Source organism: Leuresthes tenuis, unplaced genomic scaffold (assembly GCF_036924035.1).
Source record: "Leuresthes tenuis unplaced genomic scaffold, fLeuTen1.0.hap1 SCAF_16, whole genome shotgun sequence".
NCBI classification, from domain to species: domain Eukaryota; kingdom Metazoa; phylum Chordata; class Actinopteri; order Atheriniformes; family Atherinopsidae; genus Leuresthes; species Leuresthes tenuis.
The window spans coordinates 15,426,493-15,439,354 of NW_027325370.1; the positions used below are offsets into that span (position 1 = coordinate 15,426,493).

The following is a 12,862-nucleotide window of genomic DNA, read 5'->3' on the forward strand; positions in this document are numbered from 1 at the left end:
AATAACACTTTTACGTTCACGTATGATTAATTCCCCCAATGATTACTGACAGCTGTGTGACTAAATCTACATCTCACCTCCCACTTGTCTCGCTGTTATGCACATTTATACAGTTGAGCCCAAAATTCTTCATGTCAATGACAAATTTAGATATTTTTTATTTGACCAAAGGCTTTCTTTTGGCTGCAAATGGCATAAACAAGTGTTGACTGGTCCGCAATCCCAGTAGACATGTCTACAAAGCTTGTTAGCATTTGGAAGAACGGCTTGATTGCTGTGATGACAATAAATACTTTGCCAGCATTTCTGAAGAAAATATATAGATAATTATGGACACATCATTATCAGAAAAAAAAATCATTAAAAAGCAGACATTGTTGAAATTTAGTATACTTGACCTCTTACAACCCATTTGCCATCCCTATCCCATTTTTATGTAGTGTCGATAAGAAATAATAAGCTATAAGAAATGTATTGGTCAAATTACTATTCACTTTAAGTTTCCCTTTATATTTCATATTCCCATGAAAAATGTCTTGACCCATCCCTCATTTCTTAAAACAGGCATGTCAGCAAATTATTGATATGTGTACAAACATAAATGGAAATTATGTATGTAAGTCAAAAACAGGATTTTCAATTTTATGAGCTTGAAAGTCAATCTTTGCTATGATCACTTTCACTCTTTAACACAGCATGAACCTTTTCAGACAAGGTCCCGCTTTTGTTTTAAGTCAACTTCAGGAATAGTTATCCAGGCTTCTTGAAGGATAGTCCACAGCTCTTCTGTGGATGTTGGCTGCATTTTGTTTAATTCTGAACCAACACTGCTTCAATGGTCTTGAGGTCTGGGCTCTGATGAGAATTCAGCCCTCATAAGACCTGTTGCCACTGATGGTCAGTCCAGTTCTGGTGTCATTTGGCATACTTCAGCCTTTTCTTCCAGTTTCCCTTCATTAAGAATAGCTTCTTGACAGGTAAAAGTCCCATTTGGTTTTTGACATTCATGAATAACAGTGCATATTTGATGGGTTACCTCACTTGCATAAAAAAAAACCTTGAATGCAAAACATTACTATCTTTATGGAAGTAATTATTTGAGTCTTACTGCATTTTTACAGTTTAGATAAATTCACATTTGAAGATACAGCCAAGAACATTTTTTTTTCAAAATTAAACAAATGAATAAACCTAGCTCTTTCCACTATTTTTCATATGTATGCAAATTATTGCTGTGATACCTATTTGACAAAACCTTGTCCCTATTCACGTGGCATTTCTTACCTTAACCACACAGATACAGTCCAGTAAAGGTCAGTAAGTGTGTCACCATTTGAGGAATAGGTCAAAATGCCTGTTTAGGGATCAGCAAAGGTGTTCAAATATCAGGGCAAGTTGAATTATTAAGGTGGCTGCTGGAGAAAGTGACCGCTGCCACATGGTATCCTCCTTTACCATAGTAAAAGCAAGGAAGCACAGATGGCTCTTTTCATCTGCTGAGATGGCCACAAAGACAGCTTATGTATGTCTACATGTGGGTGCAAGATTAACTAATGTGCCACAAGGCTGTATTGGCCCATTTGTGCACCCTGCCCTTTTACTGAAAGTGAAATTTCCTCTTCCAGAGCCCCTTACTGCTGTGCTGTCCCACTTACAAATTCCTGCTGGACTCCTGTCAGCAATCCAACTGGATAATCGGCAATCAAGTCTCTGATGGCACAAATGTACTTGTGCTTGTGACGGCATACCGCTGAGTGGAATCTTGTCATCTGTCAGGTCACTGTTAGTCATCACCAAATCAAGAAAACGATGTCTTTGATTAGAAAAAATCTAAATTTGCATTGTGGAGGCTTATCTGTGTGGGCTCATAGTTTATTGATGAGAGGCAGATTTGACACAAAATCTAGAACAGCTAAATACATCTCCACCTGGACCTTTACTGTTTCACCCAGTTGTATAAAAAAAAGTCAGGAAAAACTGTCAGAAAGACAAACGTTGGCTTCTTACTTACCCATTTTCAAGTAATAAAAAAAAACTCTAAATCAAGGTTTTTTAAGTTTCTTCAAGTATCCTTGTTTCCTTTATGTCAGCAAAACATGACATGCTACCATTGCTGGGTAAAAGTAAAAGTAAAAAAAAAGTGTCATAAGAGTAAACACATCTCGTGGAAAAGAGATGGCCAGCCTTGGCACTGAACTCTGCTGACGTACAAAAGCTGTAAAAAAGACTGCAGATACTGCAACAGAAATCTGTGTGTGCTTTTGTGTGTTTAAGACATTACATGGAGAAAAACTGACAGCAGGCGAGGGTCAGAGATGGGTTAAGATAATAGAGGAATGGGGATGATATGCCCCTGGGAGTCAGTGCAGAGAGGGGTCTGAAAATTAGAGCTCCTACTTGTGTGACTCACTGGTACTTTTTTCCACACTGGACTTTGACAGGTAGCAGGATGCACACACATTATAACACAGCTCACAAAACTGCAAGGCTCATGTATACTGTGCATGCACATAAGAAAATACTGAATCTGTTTCCCTTTCACACACACTCATACACACAAACACATCCACACACACTGGCAAAAGAGTTAACTGTTTTAATGGAAAAAGTGAAAAAGATAGTCTGGAACAGAGAGGGAAGAAATTAAGTGGGAGGGAGAGAGAATGCAAAAAAACTGAGGTGTGTTTATGAGTGTGTGTGTGTGTGTGTGTGTGTGTGTGTGTGTGAGTAAGAGAGAGAGGGAGATGAGGTGAGGAGGCGGGGAGATGAGAAGCTAGGAAGGAAGTGATGTAGAAAGGGAGGGTGGAGAAGACAGGCATAAACCACACTTGATAACGGGTTCTAGTTGTGCGAGGAGGGACTTTTAAGTGTTGGACCAGGAAAACTACACTTCATGCTGCTGTGACTGAACAGAAAGGTAACTAAAAAGATGGACAGAGGGAGGCAGGAGTAAGACCGGACCCTCGGCTGACACAGACTTACATGACCTCTCAATTTGACTGTTTAACCTGATCTGAACCTCCTGAAAAACTGCGGCAAGAGGACAGAATTTTAAAGATTTGATGACTTTCGAGATGACTGACCACCAGCACTGAAATCCAGAAGAAATTGGAAGGAGTTTACTCACGGTATTGGATACCACTGAAGTCATCATGGATACATACAGATGTTTGAGCTTGCTTTTCATCACACTTTCTCCACAAGGTAAATAGTGTTTCGTCCTTAGTTATAGCTTAGCTGTATTGTCTTTCTCTTTTGTTTTTGTTCTTTTGTCTCATAGAAAAATCAGTGGGTGAGACGTGAGGAAGGGCTATGGTTTGTTATTTTATTCTCAAGAGAGGCTTGTGAATATTTAGCAGTGAAAGAAGAATGTGTTTCAGATTTTACTCATGTCAAATTATTAATATTTCAATTTACTTTTTAATTTAAGATATAGTAGTGCCCATCGGCAACAACAAAGTTGCCACTTGGTTTGCTGATTGCTTGACTGATTTTGCACTGAACAGCATTTTACTCAAAAATGCTTCCTGTTATTTCTTTATTTTTTCTGTTCAAAACGAAGAAAACACTGGAAAATTCTAAATTGCTTTTCTGAAAAATAAATAAAGTTCAACCTTTATCGACATCCCAATCATCTTTTTACAGGTAATCTTCAGTAAAATTTTTCATTAGAAAGGCAAGGATTTCGGTCAAGGCGACCACATGAATCAGTGAAAAATACACACAACCTTTGGGACACAAAAGCTTGTTTTCTGTGTTTTTATTTATTTATCTATTTACTGAATAAGGGCAGAAATGACCTCCATTACTTAAGCTTTGCAGACTAGTAAAAAGCTTTGTCTGCCAAGTTGTAGAGCATCATTTTCTTGGATACAAACTGACATTTGCTTCTTGTGCAGTACTAGAGAATACTGGAGAATGCGCTGATCAAAACACGACAGAAGTGGGTTCAGTAGGTCTGTTACACCTAGATAACAGACCAGGATCAAACTGCTTGGTTTGCGCTTTGCACAACTAGAAACGTGTAAAAAATGTCTCAAGAAATGACAGGCAGTAAAAGCTTCATGATTCTTTTGCCATATCTGAACATTTCTACATGATTCACAATTTCAATGTGTTTTTACCCATTTGGTTAATATTATATTTTTGGTTTAATGGTGACTAAAAAGTTTTAGAAATTGTTTTCCGTTCAAAGGGACTTGTATCACCCTGATCTGTATGAGTGCCATTCATAATTTACTGTAAAGCCCATCACGCATATTGTAAGTACATTTATTGCACACTTCATGTGGCTTACACATTGCCAAAGTAAGGACACACAAGGAGCCCTCTCATCTGAACCTATTAGGTGCAGGGCAGCTCATGGGGGCATCCTTTATTTGATTAAAAAATATCAACACATATCACATATTTCTTTCATCAGAAGACAAACAAACATTTCAAGGTTGTTTGGTATCTAGACATGTCAAACTGACTGGAAGAAACAGGAACGGAAGTTGTTTAAGGGGGATGGGGGTATCCATTTAATATGATATTGATCCCAATCCTTTCAAAATCGTGGATGCCAGTTTTCAGGCAGCTGAAGGACAAACCATCAGCTTTGATTGAGTGGGCAGGAAGATCCAAAAGGTGGGTCAGCAGCAACAACACATGTCTCCCTGTTTTGATAATATAAGTTAATACAGTAGTTAATGCTTATCTGAGAGATGTATAGTACAGTAGCAGATTTCAACAAAAATTTTAAATGAATGGAAAATCACATCCTATGTTATTAGGTGACTTAATTTATGAGGTGGTAAAAATGTCCATAAGCTCTGACACAATTGATATTTTTCACAATAAATCACGGACGGACTGGAAAAAATGACTTACTAAATTATCTAAAAAAGAAAAAGATCGTGGGATCATTCCTGTTTCTTTCATTGCTACCAGGACGTAGTTAGGTCATCCTCAGTGCAGACGAATGTGACTGAGGTGCTTTATCAGAACAGCTTTGGCAGAGAGACACCCAAGCTGAGAGGATGAGAGTGGATGAGGGGGTAGAGGAAGTGATGTGTCGTCTCGACAGCTCCATCAGCATGACTGTTTGGAAACACAACGGATGTCCTCAGATTCAGATTTATCCTTCCTCTTTTTCTTTCTCTCCTCTCCTTCCCCCACCCTCATTTGTCTCATCCCTCAGATACAGTCTCATGTAACCAAACGCCACCTGTATAATAGAGGTCATCCTTTCTTTAAATTGCACTCTGCATTGTTTGATATCACCACACCAGCTATGTCCAGTATAGATGAATCTATTCTAAATTGAAACATTTTATGTTTAATGTGATGGGCTGCATTGGATACATGAATGTGACAGGAAGAAAATTGTAAATGGTTATTGCAATATATCTGGTCACTGTACAAAAGCAACTGATCAGAGAGGCATCAAGCTGCTCATAAATGGCACAAAGTCAAAGGTTTTTTTTTTTTTTTTAAATCAATTTTTGATATCTTCTTTTCCTCCCTCAGCTTGTTCCCAAGTTGGACCTCGAGCCCATGCTGAAGAGAGGCTGCTCCAGAATCTGTTTGCACATTACAATAAGCTCTCCCGGCCAGTAAAAAATACTTCAGACACGGTGTTAGTGCACTTTGGACTGTCTATTGCCCAGCTAATTGATGTGGTGAGTGAAACTGCACATCCTTGTTAAGTTTCAAAAGTCAACACAGAATGTCATTATCCAAGTGCAAATTAAATGTGTTTTTCTTTCTTTTTTTCCCCCAGTATGAAACTGTATGAAAACATACTTAACGCTCTAACATTAACATTCTAGCAACAGCAGCTGGAAACATGAAGCTAAACTGTACTAATAACATCAGATTAAAAGGTCCATAGTTAATGAGTAGATTAGGGTCAGCAAATCAAACTCCATGTGTTGCATATTATAAAGGTGTTGTCAACCGTATTTGGATGAATGTTGCCATTGCAATTGTATACTTTCCGTTGAAAGCAGATTCATAATAATCAACACAAAGCAACACCAAGCAAGTCAGAGAAATTTCAATACAGATGTCTTATCAGGGGAAATTAAACCACAACAGAGGAGATTGCATTATTTTTCCAAATTATATTCAGTTGTCAAGTATGCTAACACAGGCAGTAGCTGTCAACTGAATAGCAAACAAGTCAAGGCAAAATAACATTTTTATTAATACTGGTCCCCATGGTCTCTTTGCGTTTAAGACTTTTGGTTTTAAATATGTACATTCAATATGTTTTTTGAGTAACTGTTTTTGCCTTTTGCTGAGTAATGTAAAAACGTTTTTATAGTATACACACAAAAAATGCTGGAGGAACATAGATTTTGCAGCGTTCGTTGAAATGAGCCTCCACTCAATTAGTTGACAGTGCTTGCTCCACATGCCTGGAGGTGAGTGTCAGCTCTGGTTGACGTTGTCTTCTCCTACAGAAAGTATTCACTGACTGCTTTGTCTTAGAAGTTGTTGGGGAAGAGCTGGAGAAAGCTGCTTACTAGTAAAGTAACACTGAGGTTGTTTTTCTGCATGAAGTACTGGCTGATATATTTTTTTCCTGGTGTATTATACAAGCAATATGAGAAAGTTAAAACTGCCATATCAATTTGGAAGAAAATCAATTTTGTTGTTTCCACTGAAGGATGAGAAGAACCAGATGATGACCACAAACGTTTGGGTCAAGCAAGTAAGAACTGATGAGAGATAAAACCATTGCTAAAAATATAGTCCAATAAAAAAGCTGCTGTAAATAAATATGATTAATATTTTCCTGCAGGAATGGAACGATTACAAACTCCGCTGGAACCCGGAGGAATACGAAAATGTCACCTCCATCCGTATACCATCAGAGATTATCTGGAGGCCTGATATTGTCCTCTACAACAAGTGAGAATCTCTATCAAAACACAACACTTAGCTGAATCTTTTCACTCACACAGCGTGCTTCCTGGGCTCTTAATTGTTGCCATTTTCAAGGCGAAATCATGTGTCGAGTTGAGATTTTGATGACTTAATTTCAACAGATGGCATGACTGCAGGGAATACATCAGAAATCTGTTGTTGTGCCAGACATCTTGCTCTGTGCCAAGTAATTTAGCTGAAATAAATGTAAACAAGGTCAGCCCAAATGGATGAACATACAAAGAAAGTTCAGCATCATAAAAAGTTATACATTAGGCTGGGAAATAAAAGACGAAATGTAATTGGAGGTGTTTCAATGGGCTGCAGATGTGCATGAAGTGAAAAAGCCTCCAGTGTGCCTTCATTTAATTCTAAACGGGGGAAATCAACAAGACGAAAAAACTGCCTCATAAAGATGCATGGAAAAAGATTCTCAAGTACTGTCATACAAGCATAATTGTGCTTTCTTGTAATGAACTATACAAAGCACACTCAACTATAATTAAGATTGGACTGATAAGGCAAAGAATGGCAACTTCTATTGTAGATCAAATTTCTTTAATGGTATTTTAAACTGTACAGTATAACTGGTTTAAATGAAGAAACCTCATGACATGAATATGCTTATATTCAAAGAGAAAACGAAAGATTAAAAAGACTATGCAAGCCTTTGAAAAGACTACACTCAGAGTTCAGATGTAAACTGGAGATGATTGGCTAAGCTGAATCTGCCGAAAGTAATGGGGTGCTCAGGTGTGCGATAGAAGTCTGCAATGATATGAGAGGTTTAGTGAGGACAAAAGAGATTATTCAAACAAACTAAAGTTGGATGATTAAATGAGAAGAGGCAGGGGCAGCTGTTGCTATAACACATTTCAGAGGCAGAGAAAACTGTGTTCCAGTGTTGACACAAAACAATTCTCATCATAATTTAGATGTAGAAAAAGATTGTTTATCCTGCCATTTATTTATCTCATAAACTTCAGCCTGCTACAGAAAGTCCATGAGATCAGGATTTGATATGACAAACATTTAGATGTGAATTCATATTTGAGTCTCACTGGCACAAGAAGATATAAACCAATTCTTCTTTTCAAAATTCTGAAATGACACAATCGTGCCAAATCTGAATGAAAAGGAAAATAAACAAAAACCAAACAGATTAGTATCCAAGGATATTTATTCATTCAAGATAATCAGTGGGGATAAAAGGGTGTATACATTTGTCCATCATATTAGTCTGTAATTTAAAAAAAAACATAATTTTCTTTCCAGTGAAAGTTTGTTATATGGAAAAAAATAAATTATAAAAAAAATGAAATAAGAATCTTTGCAAGTATATGCAGTCTGTTTCTGGAGAATTGCTTAACTTTTTCTATGGCAACTAAACAATCTTTATTTGTTGATTAAATCTAAGAGATGGGATTGAAAGCAGTGGAGAAGACTGTCAAAAGTATTTCTTGTAAAAGTCCCATAGAATTGTACCTTCTTAAGGATGCAAACAAATACATCATCTTTGTAAAATGTGTTTCCATCTTTCTCCCCCTTCTATGTTCTATTCTTCATCTGTAGTGCTGATGGCGACTTTGCTGTAACTCACCTCACGAAAGCACATCTGTTTTATGATGGACAGATAAGGTGGATGCCTCCAGCCATTTATAAGTCTTCATGCAGCATAGACGTCACGTTTTTCCCTTTTGACCAGCAAAGTTGTAAGATGAAGTTTGGCTCTTGGACTTATGATCGCGCCAAGATCGATCTGATTAGCATGGCCAGTGATGTGGACCAGATGGACTACTGGGAGAGTGGCGAGTGGGTCATCATCAATGCTGTGGCCAAGTACAACACAAAAAAGTATGAGTGTTGCACAGAGATCTATGCAGACATCACTTACTACTTCATCATTCGGAGGCTTCCGTTGTTCTACACTATTAACCTTATCATCCCCTGTCTACTTATCTCCTGCTTGACAGTACTGGTGTTTTATTTGCCATCACAATGTGGAGAGAAGATCACCCTGTGTATTTCAGTCTTGCTGTCCCTAACAGTGTTTCTCCTGCTGATCACAGAGATTATTCCGTCTACATCATTGGTCATTCCGCTGATTGGTGAATACCTGCTGTTTACTATGGTGTTTGTCACACTCTCCATCATAATAACGATCTTTGTGTTGAACGTACATCACCGATCACCACAAACACACAGCATGCCTCACTGGGTGAGAAGAGTGTTCTTGGACTTAGTACCTCGAGTTCTGTTCATGAAACGTCCACCGGGCACAGCAAAGCAGAACTGCAAGAAGCTTATTGAGATGATGCACTGTCCAACCACGATATCTACTGCAGGCAACTCACAGGCCTTTTGGACAGGATTAGAAACAGGGTTGTTACAGATGACCCAGGTACATAATACCCTCCCAAAGACTCCTTCTGACAGTCCAAGAATCCTTGTCTGCTCACCATCTCCACCCTCTTCCCCCTTTGAGGACCGCATTGAGAATGATCATCCACTGAAAGCCAACATTTTTGGCCAATCTACATCTGGTCAGTATTCAATTCTCTCAGAGAAACAACCGCTACGTAGACACAACTCGGCAAGCATGTCTTCTTCCCAGTTGTCCTTGCCCCCAACTTTGCCACTGGGCCCACTTCACAGCGTCTCTAGAGAACAGCCTGGCACACTGTCTCAAAATGGTCGTTCACTCAGTGAAGAGCAAATGTGCAACCAACAAAAGGAGCTCCCTCAGAGATCTGGACATCTATGTCGCTCCCACAGCTTCCAGTTCTGTTGTCTGCATGATGATGGAATCATCACAGGGCAGGTGAAAAAAATTGCTCCTACAAAACACTTGCCAGAAAATCTGACAGCAGAGTCCAATAAAGATGCAGGTACCCAACACGATATTGTGATTCCAACAATTTCCCCAGCTATGCAACGAGCCATAGAGGGAGTTCAGTACATTGCTGATCATCTTAAGGCTGAGGATGCAGACTTTTCAGTAAGTTGACTGAGATTATTTGATTCAAGCAACTAGTAAAGCCTTGGTAATTAAATAGTACCTTGTATTTGTTAAATGAAAAGTGTCTTTTTTCAAAAGTTTGATTTATTTTAAATTTTTTACTGTGTAACTGTGTGGAGTTTGTCTTCTAAATTCCATTCAATATGTAATTCTTGCAGTTTATCAAGCAGAGCATCTTTGTGTATGTTTGTGCATCTTAAGTGTAGCAGCAGAGGCACATCAAGTAAAGAAAATACAGTGAGATTGGATTTCTCCTAACCATACTGTCATAGAAAGGAGAATAAAAAAGCAGACAGTGTAGCAGATTGCTTCGATAAAGTTGCATTCAACGAAACCGAACATTGCTCCTCTTTTATGTTGTGCAAAAGAATGTAAAATAAATTGTGTTTAAAATGAGTTGTTCACCTCGTTATGCATATGAAAGGTGTACTCTGTGACCCAATATGAGCATCAATATTGCATCAATATGTTGAGCTCCATTCTTCGTAAGCAGAAGAATGGAACTCTGAAAATGGAACAGATGCACTGCGGCGCTAACCTATTCTAGATTACTTCTAGAGCTGTTTGAGAGAAGAAGTACAGGACATTATCTGGACTTTACTTAAGTTGTCTATATTATTATCCAATAAAGTGTGGATAATGTCAGACTGACCCCACTTGTGGGCAAAGCAGACAGTTATTCAGAGAATTCAAGAGCGAGATAAGTGAGTATGCTTTCTGCTGATGTATGCCGCTGCATTAATTTTCTACATGTCTCTACGGTGATTGCCGCTCTCATGTGGATATTACACATATATTCATATACATGTACTGAATCCACAAATGCAAAAACAGTCAGCATTATTGATAGATCTGTAGCCCTGACTGCAATCTTCAACATGCTGTAGACAAAACAGTACAATTTCTACAGCATACTTGTGCATTACGTCTTCCATGCTATGCTAAAAGTCGGTCCTTCCATGTCTCTAAAAAACACAGATATTCTAATCTCTTTTTCTCTGTTTGTAATTTTGGATTTTTTGACAATGCCCCAGCAAACCAGTGAACAAGCATGCATTTCGAGGTTGGTGGAGTGGTGGAAACAAGGCATAAGACCCTTATTCCAAAGACTGGGATGACCAGTGTTTTCTGACATCTTAATGGTTATTTTCTTTAAGTCCCCAGTGAGACTATTGTCACGTTACTACATGTTAATTAATTTGTTTCATCATGTTTATGTAAAAAAAAATTTTTAAATAAAAGGTTAGATTTGGACAACTTAACTACATGATTATGATGGGCACCAAAACTGCTTACAGCCTTACAAAAACCTTGGAATATCCTCACAAAGCACTGCTATGTGATGAAAGACTCTTATTTGTATTTGTGGCTGAGAAACATGTTGTTTATAGTTGCGGTTTTTCAAAATGGAAAATGACCCTGATATGTATATTCCAGTCCAGTCCACATACAGTCCTGTATATTGAAAAACGCCTGAGATTTTAATTGGTTTCTTCCAAAACGTTTTGCTTCTGACAAACAGTATCATGGGTTTCATTGATTTCATTTTACTAATCTGCAGCCTTCAATTTTTAATTAAGACATCCTCATCCAAAACTCAGATGATATACTATGAATTGCTTATCAGAATTAAGCATATCAAACACTTAAAGACCAGTTACTATTTTCATCCTCAAATACAAGATTATAGTGATGAAAAAATAAAAGAGACTAGGATTTTCTGATGATAAAAGAAAACTTTGATTTAGACTCGACATCTTTATGATGTGAAACTGAAGGTGAACACTTACACAATAAAAGTGTCCTATTAAACATCCCTCTGACAAGTAAGAATTTTATGACACTCTTTGTGTCAAGTCATACAGTCTTTAGTCTTGGCAAAAAGAAACAATACTTACCATCACTGTTATGGAAAGCTGGTCTCATAGTTTTGTGAAAGTACAACAGTGATGTAGTGCTAATTTCTGTGTTTCCAGAAAGCAGTGCAGGATATCAGTAATAAATGGGAGGAAGAAGTCTGAAAATGTAAAATGTGAAGATACTGTAGTATAATGCACTTTCCTGAATTTTTCATTCGAAGGAACAGCAAGGCTTGAGTGACTGAAAATGAAATATAATAAAATATTTAAAAAACTGCAGTGAAATCTATCATGAAAAACTGACAGCTGGTAAAAAGAAAAAGAAGTTGTATGGTGTGAAATCTGAAATCTCTGTGATGTTTATGCTCTCTACTAGGTGAAGGAGGACTGGAAGTACGTGGCCATGGTCATTGACAGAATATTCCTTTGGATGTTTGTACTGGTGTGTATTTTGGGATCCATCGGACTCTTTCTTCCTCCTTGGCTGGCTGGAATGATCTAGAATCTATGCATCAAGGAAAATGATGACTAACAGCAGGACAAACTGTCATATATTGTAAGAAAAGGTTTATCACAAATCATATTTTCTCAGTTTTTCAAAAGGACTACCAGTCTAATTCTTTGTTCTTATCCTATTGGAAGGTTATCCATGGAGATACAAGATTGAATATCTATCGTTGATCCCAGTGGGGATATCAATTTATCATGAGGGCAAAAGGCCAATAGCAGAAAGATCTCACTGTGCCACTCAAATTTGACATTGAGCTATATGACTCAAGCTGTCACTTTGTGAAAGAAAGTGTGAAAAATAGACTCTGACCAATTTAGAAATGCTGATAACAAGAGCAGAACTAAAGACGCTCCTAGCTATTCAGAAGATTATACAAGGTTAGAATTATGTCTCCCACAGTGCAAGTGTTGCAGTATCTTGATAACAGCCCAATTGACAATAAACTGACTAACTAAAAATATACGTAAAGATACTGTATGTAAAAGAATTAATCATGCTCTTTGTTGAGATGGATTTCATTATGGATTGAGTTGGTATGAACTAAGCACGCATAGAACT

The 12,862-nt window shown here is 37.8% G+C and overlaps 1 protein-coding gene across 2 annotated transcripts; it reads left to right on the forward strand.

Moving 5' to 3' along the window:
- The first annotated feature begins 3,152 nt into the window (after positions 1 to 3,152).
- Positions 3,153 to 12,295, forward strand: LOC140271549 (neuronal acetylcholine receptor subunit alpha-4-like). Of its 2 annotated transcripts, none has more exons than XM_072366809.1 (6): positions 3,153 to 3,204; positions 5,512 to 5,663; positions 6,656 to 6,700; positions 6,791 to 6,900; positions 8,488 to 9,913; positions 12,170 to 12,295. In XM_072366809.1, exons 1-6 carry the CDS (start codon positions 3,153 to 3,155, stop codon positions 12,293 to 12,295), a joined length of 1,911 nt encoding a protein of 636 aa, XP_072222910.1. The 2 variants fall into 2 exon arrangements, with proteins under 2 accessions (XP_072222910.1, XP_072222911.1); XM_072366810.1 differs by lacking the exon at positions 3,153 to 3,204 and having other exon boundaries at positions 5,555 to 5,663; positions 8,488 to 9,220; positions 9,764 to 9,913.
- Positions 12,296 to 12,862: the final 567 nt, after the last annotated feature.